At 34.7% G+C, this 27,485-nt stretch overlaps 1 protein-coding gene across 26 annotated transcripts in view; it reads left to right on the forward strand.

Moving 5' to 3' along the window:
- Nucleotides 1-9,054: 9,054 nt before the first annotated feature.
- The window catches only part of LOC127160609 (protein NLRC5-like), a 45,169-nt gene continuing 26,738 nt past the window's right edge, over nucleotides 9,055-27,485 (forward strand). For 13 of the 26 annotated variants that reach the window (XM_051103243.1, XM_051103246.1, XM_051103252.1 and 10 more), the window contains exons 1-13: nucleotides 10,842-10,981; nucleotides 15,417-15,545; nucleotides 16,036-16,113; nucleotides 16,512-16,616; nucleotides 16,943-17,041; nucleotides 17,254-17,338; nucleotides 17,481-17,676; nucleotides 18,566-20,396; nucleotides 23,749-23,919; nucleotides 24,638-24,811; nucleotides 25,409-25,579; nucleotides 26,326-26,496; nucleotides 26,937-27,110. In XM_051103243.1, coding sequence (XP_050959200.1) covers nucleotides 10,857-10,981; nucleotides 15,417-15,545; nucleotides 16,036-16,113; nucleotides 16,512-16,616; nucleotides 16,943-17,041; nucleotides 17,254-17,338; nucleotides 17,481-17,676; nucleotides 18,566-20,396; nucleotides 23,749-23,919; nucleotides 24,638-24,811; nucleotides 25,409-25,579; nucleotides 26,326-26,496; nucleotides 26,937-27,110 — 3,509 coding nt within the window. In that variant the 5' untranslated portion in view covers nucleotides 10,842-10,856. Of the gene's footprint in view, nucleotides 9,339-10,801; nucleotides 10,982-15,416; nucleotides 15,546-16,035; nucleotides 16,114-16,511; nucleotides 16,617-16,942; nucleotides 17,042-17,253; nucleotides 17,339-17,480; nucleotides 17,677-18,565; nucleotides 20,397-23,748; nucleotides 23,920-24,637; nucleotides 24,812-25,408; nucleotides 25,580-26,325; nucleotides 26,497-26,936; nucleotides 27,111-27,485 lie in introns of those variants that run through there. The other 13 variants (XM_051103269.1, XM_051103270.1, XM_051103253.1 and 10 more) reach the window with 12 other exon arrangements.

Consider the following 27,485-nt stretch of genomic DNA (forward strand, 5'->3'; position numbering starts at 1 on the left):
AATATAAATAAAAACAGTATACATAAAAATAGTCTAAACAAAAAATAGCTGTATTAAGTGCAAACAATAGTGCAGCCATAATCAAAGTAGGCTAGGCTACTCTGTCAATGTTCAAAGTGCAAATAGAAACCAGTTTTTTTAAACATGATACAGAGCTATAGACAACTAGACAACTATTATAGGATACACAACCTATTATAGGATACATACAAATAACAACATATAAATATTATGTAGCCTAATTTGCGCGCACTGTGGAACCGCTCTCTAAAAGCGCGTATTAAAATTGCTTTTGAAGGCGCGTGCGCGTTGTACTTTCGGTTTCGTTTTAAGGATCGTGCGAATTATCAGCGGCGCTGAGCGGGCTTTCTACAATACCAGACATTAATTTAACAAACGAATTTGAAAGTGAGGGGGACACAAACGGGGTTTTAAAAAGTGGACGTGGTCAAAAGTGGACAAGCTGAAAACGTTTTACACCCCTGTTTACACCTGTACTTAGCATTGTCCACTTGTGATCAGATCGACGCATCAGAAAACGCATGTTAATACCAGCTGAAACAGGGCCTCTAATTCTTGCACAGTACCTCTCTCTATGGTCAATGTCAGTAATCTCAAATCCAAAATATCGCCATATTATTTTTTAACTTTTTTATTTTTTTTTGGCTACCAGATCAGTGTCGATCTCCTTGGCATCCATCCACGCTGCGCACACAAGTGAACACGCACGCCACACCTGCACTGCCTATACTGAGAGACTGTCAGGTTTTTGGTTTTATTCTTTTTTGTTTGTTTATTTGTTTGTGTTGTTAGCAGTACGGAAAATCAGCAAACAGTCTCAGAAAGTAGGTGTTCTCAAGTCCACACTTATTTAATATAATCGCAACATTTTGCCGTCATATAATCGCACAGGCTGACATCGCGATTGCGATACGATTAATCGTGCAGCACTAGCGTTAATGTTAGGTTGTTTTGTAGTTAGCACGCTTACTACATCTCTGCTGGGCGGCTGGGCGCTTTTCAACTGATGGCTCTGCTCTTCTTGGCAATCTCTACTTTCCATTTTCTCTCTGTCCTCTGCTCTTTGTATGCGCCTGTCCTCCGCTGCTCGCTGAAATTGCTCAGCTATCACCTGATCAGGTGATGAGGATGAGTATTTTAGGGTCTTGATTTGTTCTGTTTCTTATGTCTGTTTGTATTTTTCATTCCAGTAAGTATAATTCTTAATGCTTTTACTTTAGTGTTGCTCTTTAATCCTTTTACGTGTTCTCAGTCACTTTATCTCATCAAATATTTCAAGATCCAATACTTAATGAGCAGAACTTTGTGGCACTTTCAAAGCCTCAGAAGTGATTTCATCAATGCTGCAGTGTGTGAGACCTGATGAATAAGATCAAATTCAACATGTTTATTCATTTGTATTACATTTTAGTCTTTATTCTGTCGTTTTTCATTCACAGTCATTTCACTGTATGTAATTCACATGTTTATGCCAAAATTCTTAATACTCAAATCACGCTGTCAACGCGTTATACTAAGATTAATTATCTAAAATGTTCAACATTATTTCTTTAAGGCAACGCCTGTGTATTCATTCATCAATTTTAATACCGCTCTTACGAAAATTAACCATGGTATGTGTAGTAAAACTATGGCAATACAAATGGAAATCAGTCCGCAGAGAAAATCTATTTTAATGTAATTTTAATGAAAGACGAAATTGACTGCAGCAGGTTAAATTTATTTATTATTCAGAATGCACATTTGAAAGAGAAATATGTTATAGGAACATTTCAGCAGGTGATATGAGATCCACTCCTCCACCCAGATGCTGCCTGTTTACAAGCGAGGGCAAGTCAGGGGAGGCTCTGTTACAGAGAAAACCCGACCGGTTTAATCAGAAACTGCGGAGAATCACGTTCAGACGTCAGTAAGTTATTCTTTTCAGCGTGTATTTGCATTTGGGGCGTATACCCACTTCTCCAGACACCACAACACCACTGTTTTTGAGGTCCTTTTACTCTTCCTCTATTTTAGTGAATGCTTGTGTTGCTTTACAAACTAGGAGACCAGTATAAAAATGAAATGGGTATGCTGTCTGATTTTTTTTTTTTTTTTTTTAACAGTGTCAGTTCTGCCCTTCAGATTGGAGACTGATTGACATAAACACAGTTCAGTGGTGAGATGCTAGCTTAGGTTGCCTTTGCCAACCGTTCCGTATAATATCGTGTCATAATTAAGACATCAAAGCAGTGGTCCACTTTAAAATCATAGCATGCAAGAACACCGTGTTTGACACACGCTCCAGTGCATACAGTATTTGTGTTCTAACTCTGAAGATCGCCAAAGTTTTACAACAGTTCAATCAAACTGGTTTAATTTAGCACTACTGCGCAAAACTTTTTATTTTTATTTTTATTTTTTAAAATTTATTTTTTTTTTTTTTATGTTTACGAGATCTCGCGATTATTAAAATGCTTGAAGCTTTCTCGCGATATCAGAACTGATCTGTGTTTAAACGATTGTGCTGCATGTAAACGCATTAACCTGCTTTCTATATAAAATAAGTCATTGTAAAAACAGTTTTGTGAAATTCTAATTTTCTAAATCTGAAATTTCATTCTAGATATGTGAGATTCTTGCTGGTGCAGATGGACAGCTTTGTAATAGAGAAGTTGAAGGAAAGGCAGCTTGATACCCTGGTTAAAACATTTGAAGGTAAGTTACATCATTCAGTAACATTCATTAACCATGATTTGTTTTAGAATTTGATCTTTTCATTAAAATAACCATAGTTACTGGTATGGCAATAAAATCAAACAATCAATCTAACATTTAAAAGCTTTAACTTATTTAACCACATTTTTGTGTTTGTTTGTTTGTTTGTTTTTTTTTTTTTTTTCTCAAATTTGATCAGATTTCACAAGACTTCAGGAAGCTACATCCAGAGGCAGACTTTTGTAGACTGGGCTACAATTGCAGATCAAATTGTTGCCTGTGCCCAGCGAGATGGAAAGGTGCATTAAGAGCTGGGTGACATGACTTCAGGTAAGGTATTTCTTATATGTCAATCTATAGAAACAAAATTCAACTTTATTTGATACATCAACTGGTAAATACAATGGTACAGTAACACTTAACTAGTTGCTTATTAGTTTGTGTGTTGGCTGTTAATTAGTACTTGTAAAGCACATGCCTTATTCTGCATGAGCATATTCTACATCCCTGAATCCCACCCCATACCTATTGCATTAATACCATTATAATTTTTATTTATTTTTATTACAATTTCATTATTTAAAGGAATGAAGAAATGTTCATATGAAAGTTTTTTTTTTTTTTTTTGTATGTGGTGTTTTGATTTATGAGATAAGTTTCACAGTTTGCACTGTATTATTCTTGATTCTTACATTTTCTTTGTGTGTGTGTGTGTATATATATATATATATGTATATGTATGTATATGTATGTGTGTGTGTGTGTGTGTGTGTGTTATATGAATAATTCATTATTATTTTTTGGAAATGCAAACTGATATTTCTCACTGACACACTACAGCAAAAAATAGAAATCACTGACTTAAAACCATTTTTTAGCTGGTGAAAATACTATTGTTTCAATCATTTTGACCACCACTGTATGAAGTGTTCAGATGTAAAAGACTGAAAATCTGCAGTTTGAAATTTTCTTCTAAAATGAGAATTTTTATTTATTTTATTTTTTTTTAGGCCTAAGTGTCTTCAAGACTAAGTGTCGTATAATTAACAGGTGGGGACCAGCATGGTGGATTTGTGCCTTGGGGACGAGACAACGACATCCTAGACCTTTGCCTTTGTTACGGGCCGTGCCACTGAAGCAGACTCGTTGCCTGGGAAGCTTGCAGTATATTATATTGATGGACATAAGTCTTCATGTGTGAATTTAAGGCCAACAGTTTTTTCTGGCCACTTGTAACGTGTTTTAAATTGTCATATGTATTGTCTGGTGGACACTTTGTTTGGCTTAGTTTTAATAGCACAATGTTTGGAATGATTCTCATGTGGTAATAATTAATTTTTGATTGTTCTGCTGCTGCAATTTTGACAAAGAATTGGAATCTACAGTGCCTAGTTTACACAGTTTTGTGTTTTAAATTAACTGATCTACTAAAGTTGTTGTTTTATGTGTCTGCAATGGTTGGATAAAGTGTGACAGCTGCACCCATTTGAAAAATGTTTTAAAAAGAAATAAACCAGATTAAAATTTATGTTTACAGTTGCATTTTTTTTTGTGTGTGTGTTTTTCTAACTGTATTGCAAAAAAGCAACAATTTTACGTTCTTTTGTGATTATTTATTATTATTGCTAAATTTAAAGGTAGCAAGGCAATAAGACAACAAATAACCCAATGATTAGGTTATGTTTAACCCAGCAACACAGTTAACCTGACCCACTGGTTGGGTCAAATAAACAACCCAGCATTCTGGGTCAAATGGTTAAACCCAGCACTTGGGTCAAAACAACCCAACGTGTGTTCTGTCCTATAGTTACCCAACGGCTGGGTTAAGGTTGGATTATCTTTTAACCCAGCTCTTTTTAGAGTGCATAGTTATTAGCATCTATAAAGACAGCCTTCATGCTTTCAATGTGGAGCTAGTCACAGCAAGACAGAAGTTCTTCTCAAACCTTATAAACAGTAACCTAAATGACACTCGCACTCTTTTTGCTACTGTTGAGAGACAACCCCCCCAAATTACATGCCCAGTGAAATGCTCTCTGACAGCAAATGCAATGAAGATCAATAATATTAGGTGATTAGCACATCCTCAAATTAAGCAGAGGTCAAACTGATTTGACCACAATTTCAAAAGGAAGTCACTAAATCTGTTTTTGAAGCAATTGATAGCAAAACTTTGGAAGAAATAGCACAGCACCTTAAATCCACAATACACTTCCCACATATTTTTTTCAAAAGTGTGTTCAACTGTTTAGAAGCAGATCTCTTAGAAGAGGTGAACACCTCACTTCTTTCTGGGATTTTTCCAAACTCCCTGAAAACTGCAGTTGTTAAGCCCCTTCTGAAAAAGAGCAATTTTGACAACACAATATTGAGCAACTACAGACCAATATCAAATCTTCCTTTTAGGCAAGATTATTGAAAAGGTAGTTTTCAATCAGTTGAACAACTACTTAAACTCAAATGGATCAATGGACAATTTTCAATCTGATTTCCTTGTTTTATTGTTGTGATTATTATTTTTAGAGTAGTTTACTTCCTTTTTATGTAAAGTACATATATAAAAAAAAAAAAAAAAAACATTATGAGATATGTTTGCCATATCACCCACCCATATCTCAGAATCAAATTTTGACCAGTTCTGAAAGCTGTTAGAATTAACAGGGAACTGGAATGCGAAGCTCCCAATGCTGATCTTAAAGAAACTGCCAAGGAGGCTGAACAAGTCCTTCAATGGTTCAACTCTTCACAGTAATGTTGAAGACATTCAGCTATAAATGATTTGCTTTAATTAAATGCATCCTTATTTAATGTGTTAATAATAACTTTCCTGACAGTCCTTCCTCTCAAATCTTTTGGTCACAGATCATTTTTAACACATTGTCTCAACATGTATGCATTTCTCTTCGTTTCAGCTGAACGGGAAGACCAAAGGAAGGCCTATCATGGGATTTGAATTTGGCCATCTTATGCATTTACAGTGAAGATCAAAAGTTGCAAAGGCAAACGTCCCACTACTTTCCCTACATATTTCTCCTACTGCTGTCATTGGTCATTGCCTCAACTCTCAAGCAGATTGTTCCCATTGTAAGTAGTCGGAGTGCTTATATCATAAAGTTTATATTAAGTCCATTGTACTCTTTATTAACCTTTCAAATTGACACCGTCAACTTGTCATGTGACAAATCAGATCTTCAGTTACTTTGTCCAAATCAGATCACTTAAAGCTGTTCACACCAAGAGCAATAGCTATAATGAGAACTATTTTAGCATCCACACCAACAGACAATAATATTTTGTTTACTGTTTACACGCTGGAGTTACAGTATGTTGTTGTTTGCCATCTGTTTTTGTCAGTGTTTTTATTGTTGTTCATGTGATAAGTTCACTTTCCTCCTGTCTAGCTCATATTAGCAATACGTTTTCTGTTCAATAAACATTAACAGTCTTAGCTCTCTTGAATGTTCTACCATTGTTCTTGAAGTTACCCTTATGAAAATTAACCACGGTTTTATATAAATATATGGTAAAAGTGTAGTAACCATGCTTTTTTTTTTTTTTTTTTTTTTTTTTTTTTTTTTTTACTTATTTTGTTTGTTTGTTTTGCCTTGGTCATTACCATTTGTATAACTACAGTTAACATTTCATAAGAGTAACTAATAAGGTTGCAAACTGACACAGTTAAAACATTGTACTTACATTGGCCAAAAATTTGATTTTTTGAAACTGATAGTAGCTATATCAACTTTTCCTCTACTAACCCTAATTTCCACTACAGTATTTTGAACAGAAGTGTCACTTGCGCCTCGTGGTGGCAGTGAAGTGTATAAAGTAAGGTGATAAGAAAAGCACTGAAGTTACATAAAACTTGCGACTGGATGGCGCTTACGCACAGAACCATTTCATTGACAGAAAGTGACAGAAAAAGAGTCCGACACCAAATGAATATTGAGCTTTTTTTAATAAACACCACAGCGACTACAAAATACAATGATATAAAGTTGTTTTATTAAAACATCACTAGAATCCACCATTTTGGTAAGACATTGAATAAGTTATAATCCCAAAATAACACGCTAAATATAAGCAAAATTAAAGACAGCACAAAATTGAGACTATTTGGGGTAAATTTGGACCGTGTAGTGGGGCTGGTGATGCCATCGCCTATAATTCAACCAGTGGCGATTTCTTTAAGACTGCAAGGGAAGCTGAGCTTCCCCTATAATGTCACAAAATTAATGGTCAAATTATGTACTATTGTATTAACATTTTATTGACTAAAAATGCGTTAGAAAACGTTCATCTCAAAGACGAGTTCGTTCAGAATCAGTTAGATATAGCAGGTCGGCTGACTTGATTTTCTTCTCATACATTCCCGTAGCGTCACAGTGCATTTCCCCGTTGAAGCCCAGCGTCCATTGACTTCAATGCGGCTGCTTTGAACGTTTTTTTTTTTTCAGTGCTTTGAAACTAGACGGTCATTGGATAAACGCTGCGATTATGTCCCGCCCACGGACACTCAGCGTCTCTGGGGGTGAATGAGGAGCAAATGAGGAGTGGGCTGGCCTGGACTCCGAGCTTCTGCGTGATGATTGGAGGGTCTGTCGAAAGATTGCATCTCCTTTTGACTGACAGCGATTTTGTACTATAAGGAATCGCTGAAGCTATTCGCGCTCAGTCCCATCGCGGATTTCTCAAGTTCAGTCGAAATAAAAACTGCTGCAACCTATTTCTTTATATTTGCTTGGCGAAATTGTTTGATTTTCATCATACATTTCACACAATTATACACCACATTCCTTGTTTCACTTTTACAGAGTTACCTAGCGTAATAGCCGAAAATGAGCTTCCCCTATTTGACAGACCAGTAGCCGCCACTGAATTCAACGTCTAATATTTTAAAAACCGAAGCAGCACAAACAAAACTTTTATCGACACAAAGCAGCACAAACGAAGCCGAGTGACCTCAGAAACAAAAGAGTACATACTTTAAAGGCGTATAGGAACATTGGGACGCGGCATGTGCATGTAATCTCCACAATTCAGTCCAGCAGGTGGCGGTATGAACAGTTCAACTCTACCAGTCGTACCCACCGAAGAAGACGAAAGTGCAAGTAAAAGTAAGAAAGAAAGAAAGAAAGAAAGAAATTACTTGTTTGGCTTTGATTCATACTAAACCCTAGAAAACATTTTACAGGCTCCAAGTAATTTAACATTCAGAAACATATATACACCACAATCCATCTTCCTATGAGGACAGATCACGAGAATGTATTGATAACACGCGCCCAAGATCGCTCTCTCCCAAATGGACACGTGCGGTCATTTGGTTTGTGAGAGCGAAGGTGTAAAGAATACTTGACACATTGTGAAAGCTTTACTTAGCCATACTAATGCAAATTTACTTCTTGGTTTACATTAAATGGTAGAATAAAGTATGGAATGTGGAATAAAATTATTGAATAAAACATGACAAAAAACAAAATAGCCACTGTACAAATCTGTACAAATACAGCAGGGTTTGGCTTTGGTTTGTGCTTGGACCTGGGAAGGCGACAAGAGTTAGTTAATGGAATGCAGTTCCGTTGTGGAATAGCGCGATTTAAATAACAGCAAGAAGCACAAGCTCCAGTCAGTCCAGTTAAAACTGAAAAATGAAGTTAGTGGAGATAATTCCAGGATAAGTAAAAAGGCTAAAAGCAGCCTAATGTTAGTATAATGTTTACCTACATACATCATAATCCGTCTTTTTAAGCAAGTACCAGATATGATCGATACCGAATTTAACGTGATCGCAATTTATGAAAACACTGACTCTGTCACAATTTTTTTATTGTGACCCTCCTACACAAACCTTAACATCTCTCTCTCTCTATATATATATATATATATATATATCAAACGTTTAACCCACGTGAACAGTTGAACTTTCTAAACTGAAAGATCAGACCTAACTTAGACGGGTAGGTTAGGTCACCCATGCATGTGATCACTGATGCTTTAATGTCATTGGGGGGGGTTATATTGACGGATGGTTAGGTTAGGGGTAGGGGCTAGGTTAGGTGCTCATAAATTACGTTGAAAAAACACATCCCAACATATATGCAATAATGGCAAAAAAAATATATATATATATTGCCCAATATGTAATTTAATCATGACGATAAAATGCCTTTCTCATTTGCATATGGCGTCAAAGATTTTCTCCAAGCAATGAAGCGTTGAAAATTACGCTACAGTGGTACACTGTGCGTCATAAAGTGACGTCAAAGGGTCCTGATCAAGTGTCAATATGTGACAAGCTGGAAGTGAGAATGTGTTGATTTGGAGGCACCCAAACATCCCAGACAGTTGCACTTGATAAAGTCTGACTGTCACACATTTTTATTGCGGCCCTTCTTCACAAACCTTAACATCTAACATAGTAGTATTACAATACAAGCATTTTATGCAATATGTCAAACGTTTAACCCACGTGAACAGTTTAAAAGTAGCCCAACTCCAGGAAACCCATGTAGTGTAGCAATCTAAAGGATGTTTGTGCCATGTGACAAGTCGTGAATGTGAAACCCCGTTCTGCACGAACTTCCTTACTGCTGCTTGAGACCGTCCTGCTACTCGAAGTAAGTTTTCAATCAATTGTTATTTAATCGTTTTATAAATGCATTTTTTTTTTTTTAAATTAGGCTGTTGTTTTATGATAATGCGAAATCGAAAGCGTTCTTTCTAACGACCTTTAAAGTTTTATAAATGCATTTTTTTTAAAAAATTAGGCTGTTGTTTTATGATAATGCGAAATCGAAAGCGTTCTTTCTAACGACCTTTAAAGTCAGTCGATAAGTGAACCCAAGCACGCGGTCAAAGATGCTTTAATGTCTTTCTGTAAAAATAGACAAACGGTTCAAAATGCTGCTGCAAAGCTTTTAACCAAGTCATCAAAAAGATCTCACGTAACCCCAATTTTATTTTTATTTTTTTTACATTGGCTCCTTGTCAAATTTAAAATTAATTTGAAAATTCTCATGATGGTTTTTAGAACGTTGCATGGTTAAGCCCCTGTGTATATAAATGAGATGTTGCAACCCTAATAACTCTAGTAGTATTCTGAGATCTTGTCCCACGCTCTAGACTGAAGACATCCCAGGCAGCACTGGATAAAGTCTGACTGTCACAAATTTTAATTGTGGCCCTCCTTCACAAACTGTTCATAGTCTTCAGTCTCTGCTCATTGTCTGTGAGAACCTGCTTGTACGTGACTTCTGTACGTGACCCCCACTCCCTACTTGTCTCTTTTCCTCTCTCCCTCCTAAGTATTGTATCTCCCATATCTATACCTTATGGTTCTATCATTATACCCCTTGTTTTTATCCGTCTTACATATAGTTAGTTTGGATAACAGGATGAATTTAGGAAGAGCTACACCCAGATCTATTTCTGTTATTTTATTATACACCCAATAATGTATTTGTTCTATATGACGCACATAGATATTTTTGGTTTAGATGCGCAACACACTTTAATATTCGTATATACTCATGTATTAGCTCAATAAAGTTGAAGTAAGGAAATACACAACTTGTGTCTGTGTCTTGCTTCCCGGCCGTATCACTTTGGGAAACTGAGAGTATTCGGTGGCAACGAGAAGTATAACGGGACGCATTTATTAACACAAACCATAACATCTACCATAGCAGTATTTCGATAAACATTTTATGCAGTATGTCAAACGTTTAACTCACGTAAACATTTTAAAATAATGCGAAATCGAAAGCATTCTTTCTAACGGAAGGATCAGAGCTTTGACGTTAGGCAGTAGGTGAAATCAAGCACGTGGTCAGTGATTCTTTAACCCTTTCACTGGTGAGTTTAAAATATTCTATCTGACCCCCCAGAGTGAGTTTTTTTTTTAGGCGACCGTTATTTTATAACGTTCCCTTTATTGTTTCCATGACAACGCATCATGATTGAACTTGATACTGCAGCCTCTGTAGCGCTGTATGACAGACGTATCGCTTTCATTTTGTTTCTCTTTTTTTATTCAAAACATTCACACACTTGCTTACCATGTCTTCAGCTATCTGATATTCAGATTCACGAATACGTGTAAGTGAGTGTATTTTGCCGTTTTAAAACCTTTATAAATGATCTGGATCGAGATCTATAACGTGAGTTGGGCGCCGCCATGTTTGTTCGCTCTGCCATTCAGAGAGTCCTGTCAGACGGATTTACAGCACATAAATTCACTTTTCTTCCGAAATACATGCAAGTAAGTGGCTGGTGAACTGGGAAAGGAATGGAGTGAATTATATCGTTACTTACACTATGTGTATCTGATATGAATCAGATCTATAAAATAATTTTTAGGGTGGCAAAGGGGTGGCAACACCAAAGCAAGCCACCATGCATAGTTTTAGGGGATTTATAGTCTAAGATACACAGCTCTGTTCACAAGTATTGCATTACCATTAGGTAATCATCTATACTGTTTAAAATGAAAAATAAATAACATTTCAATATCCATCATGGAACCAAGTCAATACACAACATAAAAAGCTTCAACAAGTTATAAATATTTCTAAGCATGCAGTTCTATTAAAATTACATAGGCTACTTTAGATGGTACAAATCTCGTTTCAGTTCAAGTTTAAGAGCAACAAAAATGTTTGAATTTCCAAACATTAGAAAGAAGTACACTAATATCAAAGCACTGAAATTGGATCAGCTTTGAAAACATTGTTTGATTTTCTATTATTAACCGTGGTGGAAATGTCTGTAATGACCCAGAACACACTATCAACCTTTTACTCTAGCAACACCCCAGCAACTGCATAGCAAGAGCCTTGCAACCACTCAGAATATCCTTGCAACCCTTCAGCAAACCTAGAACATCTGACCAAACTAGTTATATTTTTAAACAAGACTTTAAGACAAGCCAGCATACATTTGTCTTTCAAACCTTTCAATCTAGTTATCACAGGTGTTCTTAAAAGTTTACCCACAATTCAAATATACAGTGAACACTCATGAGATCAATAACACTATAACAAAAAACAGATACAGATGTATAAATTAGCAATTAACTTTTGGGGAAAAATTATTTTTACTTTACTACTGTAAAGTAATCTTGCAGTAGATAAAAATCACTAGAAAAGTTCAAATAACAAAGAATTTGGTATGCCACAATACCACAATTCCGTCCAGAAAAAAATAAAATAAAATAAATAATAATAATAATAATAATGCACATTTGGCCAAATGTCATTACAGTTTACAGTACTATAGTAATTTATTGGTCTCCTGACACAATACTATATCTCTAGGCAGTATTTTTTTTTTCAGTTCTGCAAAAATGCAGTACACATACTGTAAAAAAAAAAAAAAAAAATGGTTACAGATCAAAATTTGACAGTCACATGTTTGAAGCTGTACAACATGTGCTACAGTTTAGAGTAGTGAAATTTCCATAATCTGATGTACTGGTACTGTATACAGTAAATGTACTGAATGTGTAACTTATTTTAGTTGGCACATTTTCCCGAACCATTCATTCAGTTCTCAAAACAAAGACACATTTCTCAAAAAGTTTAACAATGAGTTAGACTATGTTAAACATTAGCAAAACTGATGACACACCAATCATAACAATGGAGAGAAGAGAGAGCTGAACAAGATCGAGAAAACTCCAATACGACTAGATTCTTACCTAACTCCACTATAAGTTTCTGTGATCGGCATCTTCTTATTGATTTCACGTTATTGTTTCGTCATATTTGGGAAAAAGGCCTATATCAATGATGATGGTCAGAGAATCGGATTACAAACAATGAATCTCAGACATATCCGGAAGGTATTAGATTTCTCAGGACGAGTTAGCCGAGAAGCAGTAATTATTATCTGATTTACGATCAAATGTAAAAACAATTTGTTAATGAACTGGGCCACGTTTTGTGTTTTTGACTCAAAAAGAACCGAGTCATTTGTTAATGAAACCAACTACTGTGTGCGTGCAACTATCGTGAACTGTTTATTGGAAGATGCGTTTTTGCCATTATTTTGCCTTAAACTGTCATCGCCGCTGCTGAAAAGTAGTACATGAAACACTGCTTACATTTATATTTTATTCTGTGATAATTCTGAGGTGGCACGGGGTGGCAACTGCCACCCTAAGAAAAAGCTCTGCCACCCCACCTGCCACCCCAGAATCATGAAACTGGATTCTGGGGAACCAAGTCAATACTTTTTTTCGGCGGCAATGACTGTTTAAGGCAAAATAATGGCAAAAACACATCTTCCAATAAACAGTTCACGATAGTTGCGCACACGCGGCATGCCCAGTGCAGTCGGTCTCATTAACAAATGACTCGGTTTTTTTTGAGTCAAAAACACAAAGGATTTTTCCCAGTTCATTAACGGATTGTTTTTACATTTGTTTTAAAGTCTTGTTTAAAAATATAACTAGTTTGGTCAGATGTTCTAGGTTTGCTGAATGGTTGCAAGGATATTCTGAGTGGTTGCAAAGCTCTTGCTATGCAATTGCTGGGGTGTTGCTAGAGTAAATGGTTGATATTGTGTTCTGGGTAATTTCCACCTCTGTTAATAATAGATAATCAAACATTGTTTTCAAAGCTGATCCAGTTTCAGTGCTTTGATATTAGTGTACTTCTTTCTAATGTTAGGAAATTCAAACATTTTTGTTGCTCTTAAACTTGAACTAAAACGTGATTTATACCATCTAAAGTAGCCTATGTAATTTTGATAGAACTGCATGCTCAGAAATATTTATAACCTGCTTTTTATGTTGTGTATTGACTTGGTTCCATGATGGATATTGAAATGGTATTTTTATTTTTCATTTTAAACAGTATAGATCAATGCAATATTTGTGAACACAGCTGTGTATCTTAGACTATAAATCCCCAAAATAAGCATGGGGGCTTGCTTTGGTGTTGCCACCCCTCATAGATCCCATGCCACCCCTTTGCCACCCCAAAAATTATTTTCTAGATCTGCCCCTGTGTTTTTATTAACAGGTTACAACGTTTGTTGTAGCTATATGAGTGCTCAGTTTTTTTTTTCTGCTGTAAAATACATTTGGCCAAAATCTCATTTTGAGATAAAATGCTATTTGCACAGGCTATTTAAGTGTATTGTTTATAGACTAACGTTAGATGGCAAATGCTAGCCCTCTCTCTCTGATCCCACACATCTCAAATCTTAATATTAGCCTTTATGTAGTGTTTATTGCAATTAGAAAATGCTGTACTTATTCAAACAACAAGATCTTTATTTACCCTACAAGACCTAGTTCAGCCCAGCTGCTGTGGAACTTTGTTACGTTTGTTCATTTCGTCAAGATAGAGGGGGTGGAGTTATGAGATTTGACTGACAGTTTAGACAGATCCAACAAGATTTAGTCACAAGCTCGTTTTAAAGGGGTCATCAGATGCTAAGTTTACTTGTTCACATGTTGTTTGAACATTAATGTGTGTTGGCAGTGTATGTACAAATCTACCCTATAATGATAAAAATCCATGCAGTGTTTTTTTTAATTAGTCTGTAAAAAATAATATTTCCTTTTTCAAATTGAGCCATTCTCAGATGCCTGTCATTGTGGCATCACACCGACAGAGGCCGCACCCATGATAGTTGATTGACATGAGCGTCTTACCTTAGATCAGTTGTAACAGTCCAACCTCCATGTTTTGATGCCGGAGCAAGAATGTAAGTTAGACAAGAATTGAGCGATTGAGGTGTTGTGTTGCTGGATGTAACAATGAACATAGTGGTCGTCATTTACTCCCGACATCTGAGCCGCTGAAGATGGATTACATTTGTTTGTGAAGGGAATGCGCCTCGCAAACTACATATATCCGTCTATGTTCGCACAAATCATTCGTGATCCAGCTTCACTTATAGCAGAAGAGTGTATAAGCATTTTTTTATGAATCTTTGCGATCGTCTTTCCTAATAAAATGCTAGTTAGCAAGTTTAGCAGATAAATGCGGCTAAATGCAGCCAAAATAAACAGGCTCTGCAGTCCACAGAGAGAAGAGAGGGGCGGGGCGAGCAGAGCTCATTTGCATTTAAAGCAGCCTCGATCAGAATGAGATGATTTTTGCAAAGCTGATTTTGGCCAGGTAAAAAGGGTGTTGTTTTACACCATCAAGAATTTTTAACCAAAGTATATCATAGACTTTTCATTAAGACCCTAAAGAATCATATCAACTTGTGGAAAATGGGCATCCGATGACCCCTTTAAAACCTGAGGGCCTACTACTATGTGCATAGTCAAGAGATCACTGATGGGCGGGAATTAATGTAAACACTGATATTTGATACCACTCATGTCTAAAGTGAATGCAAATAGGAGGGCCAAAAAATCGGATACCATCAAAAGTTTGGATCTGTGCATTAACCCTGTATAAGTTTGTGCCCTGCACACCTTTTAGTGTAAAAATGAAGCAATGAGCAACTGACAAATTATTCAACGACTAATAAAAATTGAGAAAAAATATGATTGTAAAAGGATATTAGTACAGAAAACTGGGTTCAATTTTAAGCACAGTGTAAATTCCCTAATGGGATGACTGAGATGACATGTCAGACTACTTGACTATTCTGCATATATTTTATTTGTTTGTAATCAACTTCAACTTATGTAGTGTTTTTTTTTTTCCCGGAACAACTGTTATTGATCTCAGTAACACACAATCATCTCCAGGTCATAATGAGCAGCTGACTGTATGCAAAAACACTTTGTTTAGCTGCAGTATGTCGGAGGAGCGGGGAAAGGATTCTCTATCTGAGATGAGTCTCTCAGAGAAACAGAGGTAAGATTATGTATGTATGTATGTATGTATGTATGTATTTAATACTTTTAAACTATACATGCTAAACAGGGATTTATGGACAGTCAAACTTAATAACTAAAGGATTATTTCTACTATGGATGTAGATGTTTTAGGAATTAATCCTGTTATTAGTGCAATTAACTGATTGAGGCACTTGATACCACAAATGACAAAAAATAAGGATTTAAAAATAATAAAAAAAAAAAAAGTAGCCAGTAGATGATAAAAATTTTAAATCTGAAAAGCAAATAATTTACAAAGTTAAATTTAAAAACATGCAAATTTTTATTTATTAATTTATTTTTATTTTATTTATTTATTTCATTTTATAATTTATTTGACCTGGGTAATATAACAGTTGTGATATTGTAGCATTAAAGTGCTAAAGTAGTGTTTTAAAAGTATGCTGTTTTTTTTTTTTTTAATTACAATGTATAAAAAAGTGTCTAAATGTATAATATGTGTCCAGCTCTGTGTCTGTGAAGAGTGACCAGTCAAAAGGTCCCATGCCAAACTTCTGTGAGAAAAAAACGTCATCTACCAAAAGGTATTTAATGTGTTTTACAATATAGCATTCTAGCATTATTTATCCACAGTGTGTGATAGAACTTTACTGTAGAAAACTTAAAATAAATTACTGACCACAATATTTGTGTAATTGTTTGGTCTTTCTGGAGCTTCCTTCAGTAAAACAACTACACTGGTAATCACTAAGAGGCATGCATGCAAGTTCAGCATGGGAAATATAGATCATGCAACTGAACATGAATATATCCATCCAACCATAGTCCTAGCAGGATTAAATGCACAGCTATACTGTACCTAATTATCATTTGCAGCATTAAACCTTTTTAACTGATACTGTACCACCTCTGTCATTCATTCATTCATTCATTCTTTCATTTATTCATTCATTCTCTTTCTTTCTGCTCTTTATGTCATTAGTGTCAGATCAGGCTCACCTGTATCCAGCTCTGTGTCTGTGAAGAGTGACATGTCAAAAGAAGAACAACAGAACTTCAGTGACAAAACAACGCCATCTGCCAGAAGGTATTTCATGTGTTTCGGATTTTTAGTCACACAGACTGTGTTGGAAAGTTTATCAGTAAATACTTATTATGAAACTTTTTTAGGTCAAATATTTGCAGCCTCAAACCTTTTTTTTATGATACTGTTCCACCTGTTATTCATTCATTCATTCATACATTCATTCATCATTTGCATTATTATCATAACTAATTATCATTTGCAGCATTAAACCTTTTTAAATGATACTGTACTACCTCTGCCATTCATTCATTCTTTCATTCATTCATTCTTTCATTCTGTCATTCATTCATTCTCTTTCTTTCTGCTCTTTATGTCATTAATGTCAGATCAGGTTCACCTGTATCCAGCTCTGTGTCTGTGAAGAGTGACATGTCAAAAGAAGAACCAACAAACTTCAGTAACAAAAAAACACCATCTGCCAGAAGGTATTTCATGTGTTTCGGATTTTTGGTCACACAGACTGTGTTAGAAAGTTTATCAGTGAATACTTATTATAAAACTTTTTTTTAGGTAAAATATTTATATACTCTAAAATGTGTATTTTTATTTTATTATAAACTCTGAAATGTAATATCAGCCTATTTCTCTAATATTTTACCTGGAAATGCAGCATTTTGTTCGATATATTTTCTAACAGGGCTCAATATGAGACATTTGATTCAGACTACCAGACTCACAGGAACCACAAAAATTTCAAAGACTATCTCTTAGGGATCTTCCAGGTAAGAAAATTGTTTAATGTTTATAAATATGTTATTGAACACAGATTTAATTTATAAATAGCTTTGACAAAATATGGATGTACAATTAGGTTTAAATTATATTTATTTATTTATTTATTTATTTATTTGTTCATTTTTTCAGGATCTTGAGAGCAAAGTAATACAATTCCTGAAGAACGAACTTGAAAAGTTCCGGAAAATCTTACAGAAAGACAACCTACAATACTTTGTGAATGACTTTAATGACAACAGATGTAGCATCAAAGAAGCAGCTCTTGATCTTGCTCTCTACTTCCTGAGGGAGATGAAGCAAGATGAAGCTGCTGATACTCTAGAAGGTAAGAGACTAATGACCATCTGTCATATTGTCACTTGTCAGGGCTCCAGACTTCAACCAAATGGTATTTTGTAATCTTTTTTTTTCTGCTGATGCAACTAAATTTTGTCCACTGCGCTGCCCTTTCTGGTGCACATGAGAAATATCAAACAGCAAAAGAAATGAAAGCATAACGAAACTGCGGTACTCGTTTCAGTTGCGCAATATGCACTGATTATCAGCTCGGACCAACAGTTGAGTACAGCGCACGCAAACTGGTCCAAGCTTAGAACAGGTTTACTCGAGAAAAAATGTTGAAAGACACTACTGTTACTGCAAAGTGCTGCAAGATCCAGTGAGAAGCATTTGAATTTGTTAAGACTGCTGCTAGATCTAGTGATAAGCTTTAAAATTCTCCACAATATTCTCTGTTATAAACAGATCAAACAGTGCTGACAGACAAAACCAGAAGTAGTTAGGCTAACTATAACAACGGTGTTGTGACAGAAATACTTGAATGTTATTACATTTTTGTAATAAGGTTTGTACAACCTTTTAATCAACAAATGGCTTTGCTGAATCCGTGACTTTCAGGTATTTCACACAACTATTTCCAGCACTTTAAAGATCTAAAACTGATGTAAAAATGCTGTTTTTAATTGAAATGCCAAAATAAACTTTGTAGTAAACACTTATCTAAAATGTAAAAAAAGACATTAAATTACTATAACTACTAAAAGTTTTGCACACACACCCACACAGTGCTACCAAATCTGCTTCTGGTACAACCATGTGTAGGACTTTGTGTTGGTGCCACTGCCCTCCATGTTATTCTGGAGCCCTGCTTATGAATGTATTAGAGAAAATGGACTGAAACAAATGTTTTTTTTTTTTTTTCCTCCTGTGTTTAGATGATCTCAATTTCATTCATCAGCTAAAATGTAGCCTAAAGAAGAAGTATCAATGTGTGTTTGAAGGAATTGCAAAGCAAGGTGACTCTACACTTCTGAATAACATCTACACAGATCTCTATGTCATTCAGGGTTGTAGTGAACAAGTCAATACTGAACATGAGGTTAGACAGATTGAAGTTGCTTCCAGACGTTGTGAATCACAGGAGATACAGGTTGAATGCAAACAATTGTTTAAAGCACCTGAACAAGACAAGGAGATCCGAACTGTACTGACAAAAGGAGTTGCTGGCATCGGAAAATCAGTCTCTGTGCAAAAGTTGATTTTGGATTGGGCTGAAGGAAAAGAAAATCAGGATATCAGCTTCATATTTCCTCTTCCATTCAGAGAGATGAACTTAAAGGAGGAAAAAAAAATAAGTTTAATAGACCTTGTAACTCAGTTTTTCCCAGAAACAAAAGGACTTAACCTTACAAGAAGAAAGAATTTTAAAGTCCTGTTCATCCTTGATGGATTGGATGAATGTCGTCTACCTCTAAACTTTGAGGGTAATGAGATGTGGACTGATGTTTCATCAATGGCCTCTCTAGATGTTCTCCTGACAAACCTCATCAAGGGAAATCTGCTTCCTTCTGCTCTCATCTGGATCACCACCAGACCAGCAGCTGCCAGTAAGATTCCTCCTGACTGTGTCAACCGGCTGACAGAGATACGAGGATTCAATGATGCACAAAAGGAAGAGTACTTCAAAAAAAGATTCACGGATGAGAATCAGGCCAAAGATATCATTGATCATGTTAAAAAATCAAAGAGTCTCTTTATCATGTGCCACATCCCAGTCTTCTGCTGGATTTCAGCAACTGTTTTCCAGAACATTTTAGAGGAGAAAATAAATAATGATCTGAAAAAAAATGAGGCTCATGACTCCTCCAAAACACTGCAGGAATCAAATAATGAAGACACTCCCAAAACCTTAACACAAATGTACACACACTTTCTCCACTTTCAGATCCAGCAGATCCGCCGAAAGTATGGTGGAGAATTTAGACCAGATGTTTCCAGGGATAAAGATACCATTATTTCACTGGGGAAACTGGCATTTCAAGAGCTGGAAAAAAACAACCTGATCTTCTATGACACAGACCTGGAAGCCTGTGGTATTGATGTCTGTACGGCATCAGTGTATTCAGGCATGTGTACCCAGATCTTTAAAGAGGAAACAGGGATAATTATTGGTTCCATGTATTGTTTTGTTCACTTGAGCATTCAAGAGTTTATTGCAGCCCTTTATGCACACCTCTTTCTAGACAAAAACAAGAAAAGTGTATTTAGTCAAGACTCTACAGAACAGGAAAACAAAAATGAAAACATGATTGATTTGCTCAAGACTGCAGTGGACAAGGCGCTTGAGAGTGACAATGGACATCTGGACCTTTTCCTTCGATTCCTTCTCGGTCTGTCACTCCAGTCCAATCGACGACTCTTACGAGGACTGTTGACACAGCAAGACTGCAATGACCGTAACAACAAGGAAGTAGTTCAGTACATCAAGCAAAAATTAGGAGAAAATCTGTCTCCAGAGAGATCCATCAATCTGTTTTACTGTCTGAATGAACTGAATGACCAAACTCTGGTGAAAGAAATTCAGAACCACCTTAGCAAAGGAAGTCTCTCATCTGGTGACCTTTCACCTACCCAGTGGTCTGCTTTGGCTTTTGTGTTGTTGACATCAGGGGAGGAGCTGGAGGACTTTGAGCTTCAGAAATTCAAGAAATCAGATGAGTGTCTCATTAGACTATCAGCAATCATCAGAACCTCCAAAAGAGCTCTGTAAGTCATTTAATACACTTTATCATGTTTTGCTTTCGTTTGAAATAGTGTTGCTTTCCTCAACGAAAATTATGACTAAATATCGTCTTCAACGCACCTTTATCACGTGAGGAAAACGGGATGAGATGCAACGTAAATGCTGGTCATGTGACGATGACTATAATTAAATGTATAATGCAATATCGTTGACGAATAAAAACGAGACTAAATGTGGTTTAGAAAATAAAAACTATGCTAAAATGTCTCTTAATTTTCGTTGATCAAAACGAGATGAAACGAAAAGTCATAACGTTATTACGTTTTGTTTAGTAATAGTAATATAATACATTACTAATGAAATTCGGGTAATACTATTACTCGTTACAATCTCAGTAACGCAAGTTACAACAACATATTTTACCCCAAAATTAAGTGGTGAATTTACCAACACCACAAAACAGCACCAGAGAAAAAAAAAAAAAGTCTGCGTGTAAAATAGTTTGTCTATTTCCTGTTGCTGCAATTCGATGGTTAAGATGACTGAGACGGATTCTACATGTGTAAGATGGACACACTCCCGTTTTATTCATATTATCAGAGAAAAGAATAAGAATGCATAATCAGGTGTAATCTATGTGCTACACCAAACTCTCGACAAGGAGAAATTGAACGAACAACTCCGGGAAACACTTGGATTGGTTTGTGTGGCGCTCGTCGAAAGTTCACGGAAAGAAAAACGAGATGACAGAAATGAAAGTAAACACGCTGTAATTTCGAATGATCTGTATGATCAAAAATGACTTGAGTTTTTTGTTGTTTGTTTCCGCTGTTTCGATTGCGCCGGCGCGTCATGAACACACATACAGCAAACGTTGAAGCCTGTTCATTATCAGAATAAAATACAGTCAACAATCATATACGCTGATTAATTAAAATATTGCGTACTGCATAGTACAATCCGTGTCGTTCAGCCTGAGATCGGGCCAAACACATATTTGCTCATGTGAGGATGTTTTTACGCGCATTAAAGCTTGATTTACTAATAAATAATAGTTTAGCATTCAATTCATGCCGAATGAGAGAGGTAGACTGCATTTGCTTTCAGTTTCGCTTTAAATTAGCCTAATTTGTCTTGGCTTGTTTAGCAACTTATATATTTTATTCTTGTTTTGTTCCGAAAACCATTCAAAATAGTCTATAGGCTAGGTATTGTGTTTATTGTTTGTACATTACAACATTTCACTTTATTTACCGGCATTATTTATAAATGTAATAATTTTGTGCTTATCTGTATTTAACCTAAACCATAACGTTAATTTAGACCTACATACCGGTAGCCTATCTAAATATGATTTTATAATTTTATGCTATATAGACCTACCTTATTACCCTCCACTGGATGCATAATGAGCTGCAATAAACTACATTTTGGTATTTTTTAATGCCTAGTCATACTTCTGTGGATATTTTGGTGAAAGTAACTCAAAAGTAGTCTAACACATTACAATTCAGAGACAGTAATATTGTAATGTAACTAATTACTTAAAAAAAACAGTAACTAGTAATATATAATGTATTACGTTTTGGAAGTAACTTGCCCAACATTGCTAAGCATCCCTTGTTGGCCAAATACTGTAGCTAAATTTGTCAGACTAAAATAAAATTTTCATTGACTAAAACTAGACTAAATGTCATCAGTTTTTGTCGACTAAAACTAGACTAAAATGTCATCAGTTTTCGTCAACTAAAACTAGACGAAAATAGTCATGGATAATTCTGACTAAAATAAGACTAAAATGCTCAGACTTTTAGTCGACTGAAACTTGACTAGACTAAAAAGAGTATGAACATGACTAAAACTAATAAAAACTAAAATGACAGCTTCACACAAAGACTAGACTAAAACTAAAATTAAAACAGGCCGCCAAAAACAACACTAGTTTGAAATGTGCAGTTATCTTAATTTCTCTATATTGATTCGTTAACATACTTTACATATATGATTAATGCTATATTTTTTTCGCATACCCTTATCTTTTCTTTTTTATGATTATGGGGGAATTAAAGTGTAAAGCTTATTATTATTTTTTTTTTTTTTATTAATAGTGTCACTTTTACATTTAGTATGTAGCAGTGTTCATTTTGACAGCAAATTTTGATTTAGTTTTAGTCATAGTCTTTTGACTACAATGCCATTTAGTTTAAGTCATATTTTAGTCATCTGAGTTTAGTTGTAGTCTCGTTTTAGTGAAATATTGTAAGATTTAATTAGACTAAATCTACAGTAGAATTAAGCATTAAGCATTTATCTAAAATGTACAAATTCACACACACACACACACACATATATATATATATATATATATATATATATATATATATAATGCATACAACATTCTTTATTCTTACATATTTTTTTATATAAATTCTATTAATACTATTCCTTATTATGGCTAGTAATGTGGTTCAGTCAAGAGCATTGAGTGATTTTTCTCTCTGCCGTTTGTTGCTTAATAATTATTACACAGATAACAGCAATAATTTAGCTGCTGTCTCTTTAAGACCAAATGCACTGATCCAATTTACTGATACACATTTCAGTATTTACCAATATTAACTGTTTGTGTTCACTTAAGACATAACCATGTGTGTTTACGTGAATACTCACTAAACCTGACAATTTTACATCTTTTTGTGTGTGTTGTCAGTTCAAATGCAATAAGGTGCAAAAGAGAAATTAATCCAGTACTCATGCACTCTCTGAGAGGTGCGCGAATGTATCATATGTCTGCTCTTACTCCCAGACCTTGACATTTTTTAGTTTAATGAGACAGTCACAAGTGTATGCAAACTTATGTCTTGCGAGGTAGATAATGCATTATAGTTCAAATGTGCACATCTGCACTTCCTACCATGCAGAGGTCTGACTGGATCTCTTCCTAAACTTGACGAAAACTATGCTTTATTGGGTTAAGTTAGCAGAGGACAAAGTACAGCAGTTAACAGTCTACCTTATACATCACATTGGTTCATAGTTATTTTCAATAACTTTTACTATTTACTTCTCTCCAATGTCTGCTTTAAAGCATATATGCTCTTACATAACTTAAAATGTTCAAATCATTTAATCCCCAGAATCTCCTTCTCTAGACATTCATCAAGCAACTCATTGTTATTATCATTTTTTTTAATCCAAACTTGCTTAATTTTATCTTGCAAATGTCATATTTTTTGAAGAGGAATGTTAGTGTAGCTCACCATTATCAATTTAATGTTCATGTAAATTCATTGGAAAATATTTAATATTTGTATGTTAAAAAAAATATTGTATATGTTCCTCCTAATTTTGTGATGTGATTTATTTCCATTGCAGACTAAATGATTGTAACCTAACAGACAAAAGCTGTCCAGCTCTTGCTACACTTCTTGGATCAGATTCCAGCCTGAAAGAGCTGAACATGAACAATAATAATATGCAGGATTCAGGAGTGAAGAAAATCTGTACTGGACTGAAGAGTAAAAAGTGTGAATTGGAGACACTGAGGTAAGTTGTGTGGCAACAGATGTTTTAGGTATTTTTACTCTTTAAAATGTAACAATGTATTATTTGGATATAACTAAATACACCAGATGAATATCCTGTTTTACCATTTCCTTTGTTAATTCTGGATTTATTATTATTATTTTATTTATTTATTTTGGTATTGTCTGGTATTGCCTAACTTTCACTATCAATGTGTTAAAAAGCACAATTTCTAAATTTAAGCTAAAAGCAACTAGCTACTAATGATTAAAGAAAAAAAAAAAAAAAAAAAAAAAAACAGATCACATATTACAAACAAATTACAATAAATTATAATGGCAGAATGGCATTCGAACAGGCTTGACCTTGTAAGGATATATCATTTTAATAGTGCTACAGGTATGAAATGGGTAATGAGCAAAATATTAAACTGACTGCTTGTAGAGCAGGACTGCAACAACTCTCGAAGAATCAAGATGGGGACTAAGAGGGGACTTGCACATCATTATGCACTTTTGTCACAAACTTCACTGAATAAGTGCAAATCCATGCATGTGCTTTGAACATACGAAGTCTCTGAACATGTGCTTTGAACTGACATTAAGTTATCTGTGCATTTTTGCCTCCATAGTTATTTATCAGTTTTGCAACTAACTTTTTTCACATATATTTGTAAAAAGAATGAAATCTAATTATACTAATGATTTTTTTTTTTTTTTTTTTTTTTTTTCTGTCCTAGACTTTCAAACTGCGGTATTACTAAAGAAGGTTATAAAGCTCTGGCTTCAGCTCTGAGATCAAACCCTTCACACCTGATAGAGCTGGATCTCACAGGAAATGATCCTGGACAATCAGGAATGAAGCAGCTCACTGATGTACTACAGACTGGGTGTTGTAAATTAAAGATACTCAGGTGATAAATGTCTTCAAAAATATTAAATAAGCTACAGATGATTGAAACTTGTACAATTGGATTGACAGGGAAAAAAATCTGCAATTCAACATTTTCATTAGTTCAACACAAGTTTTGAGACAAAATGCATAGAATTGCATTACAATTCTGGAAAAGAAATCTCCACAATGGCCCATAAAATTAATATATTAAATAAAATTAAATATATATATATTTTTTTTAAGTGAGAATTAATTTGTGCAAAATGTAATAATAGCTTTTAATGACCGTATATGTTTAATTAAGCCATCAACATATGAGTAAGATATTATTTTGGGAATAGGAAAACACTAAACTTGGTTAAGGAATTTAACCAAGCTATCACTTTTGGTCAATTTTGTAGCAAAAATCAAGTTTTAATGCAGCAGATCTGATTTATGTAAATCAAATTCACTATATAACACATTAAAATGTAATTTGCACAATTTACTTTAAAATGTAAATCTATGTACTGTTTATGTAAAAGATGGTAATGATATTTATATTAATGAATTTAATGTTTGTGTTTTATGTATTATATGCATTTAGTTTTATGGTGTAATTTGTTTTCCCTTGTAGTCTAAATGATTGTAGCTTAACAGACAAAAGCTGTTCAGCTCTTGCTACACTTCTTGGATCAGATACCAGTCTGAAAGAGCTGAACATGAACAATAATAATCTTCAGGATTCAGGAGTGAAGCAAATATGCACTGGACTGAAGAATATGAAGTGCAAGTTAGAGATACTGAGGTAAGTTGTGTGACAACTGACATTGATTTCAACCAAAACTGAAGGTCTGAAATATTTTAAATAATCCATATAATCTAGGTATAAAAATATATTCTTTGAATATAATTGTACGGTAAAGTACTAAAATGGAATTCCCTTTTAAAAATATGAAAAATATGCAAATTATGCTTAATTTGCCTAAGTGTTGTTACTAGTAAAAAGAATATACTTTTTTTTTTTTTTTGTTTTAAGGCATCACCTATTTTTTGACAGCCACTTCAAATTGTCTCATATGAACTTTGAATAATTCTCACTGACAACAAGTCATATTTTGGTCAAAGCACAGAAAAGTCACAATGTGCATGTTTTAACAGCCATTTGCTAGCATGGAAATAGCCGATTAACTAGTGTAGTGTTACATTTGTTATTTTTGCTCTTGACTTTCAAACTGCTGAAGAAGGGTTTAAAACTTTGGCTTGAAAATAACAGAAAAATAGAATTATGATCAGAATCAACTGCAGTTAGAGTTGTATGCAATTAAGATTTAAATTGCAAGTGCAATGAGTTTGCTTTCTTCTTTTATTTTGAGAAGATCGATAATGTTGGTGATCCTCAAATTGTACATTGTAAAAATGTTATTCTCTTGTTTAAAGCAATTTGAATTACCATTGTGTGTACCATTCTGTTGCTGCTTCACTAAGAAACTGTACTACTTGTAATGGTTCAATTGTGTATCATCTTCAGTATGGATATTTTATTATTTCCAGGCTCAGTAAGTGTGCTCTAACAGAGAAAAGCTGTCCAGATCTGGCTTCAGTTCTTAGTTCAGACTCCAGCAGTCTGAAGGATCTTGACTTGAGCAACAACAATCTGCATACTTCGGGAGTGAAGCTGCTTTCTGATGCATTGAAAGAAAACTGTATGCTTGAAAAACTCAGGTGAGTTGATGTTTAACAGATGAATGGTCTCTGGGCCTTTGCTTGCCTGCATATTCAGTCATTAGTTTTATTTTTAAGACTGTTAAAATTGATGTGTTAAATGAACACAGTTAATGAACTGTTTCTTTTTTTAATGATTAATCTTGTACAGGTCTTTTGTTGAAGAACAGATTACACATTTGAATATTACATTTCCAAACCTGTTCATGACTCTCTAACTGTAGTGTAAACAGACGAAGGTTATAAAGCTATGGCTTCTGCTAGATTAATGGTCTGTTGCCCTTTGATTGCCTCCATATTCAGTCGTCAGTTTTTCTTTGAACATTCATTTGTACATTGAAGGCAGTTCACAAGCGGCTTACTTTTTAGGGATTTGTGTTGTTTAGAACACTGTGTAGAATAAATTATTCATCAGCTAAATGTTTCATTTTTATTTCTAGATTTTCAAACTGCAGTATCACTAAAGAAGGTTATAAAGCTCTGGCTTCAGCTTTGGGATCAAACTCTTCACACCTGATAGAGCTGGATCTCACAGGAAATGATCCTGGACATTCAGGAGTGAAGGAGCTCAATGATTTACTACAGGATGGACAGTGTAAATTAAAGACCATAAGGTGATAAAATCACCTTGAAATACACACATATTTTTAAAAAAGCAGCAGATGCGATATCAGCTGAATAAAAACTAGGGAGATGTGGTCACATAGACCAATGTACAATTTTAATTTCAAGAAGAGAAATGTACTCCAATTCAAAATCACTGTAACAACAATTATGTTTGTTCAACACATTTTCATAGAGAACACATGTAATTACATTATAAATTGTTTTTTTTTTTTTTTTTTTTTTTTTTTTTTAATTGCTCTTAGAACATTGAAACTCCAAAAACTCATGCTCTCGACACACTGCATTTGGCATATTATCCACAAAACTACTAAACCTTTAAAAACGTAAAAACTTTTTTTTTTTTTACTTTGCATTTTGTTAAT

Source organism: Labeo rohita, unplaced genomic scaffold (genome assembly GCF_022985175.1).
Source record: "Labeo rohita strain BAU-BD-2019 unplaced genomic scaffold, IGBB_LRoh.1.0 scaffold_401, whole genome shotgun sequence".
In the NCBI taxonomy this organism is placed as follows: domain Eukaryota; kingdom Metazoa; phylum Chordata; class Actinopteri; order Cypriniformes; family Cyprinidae; genus Labeo; species Labeo rohita.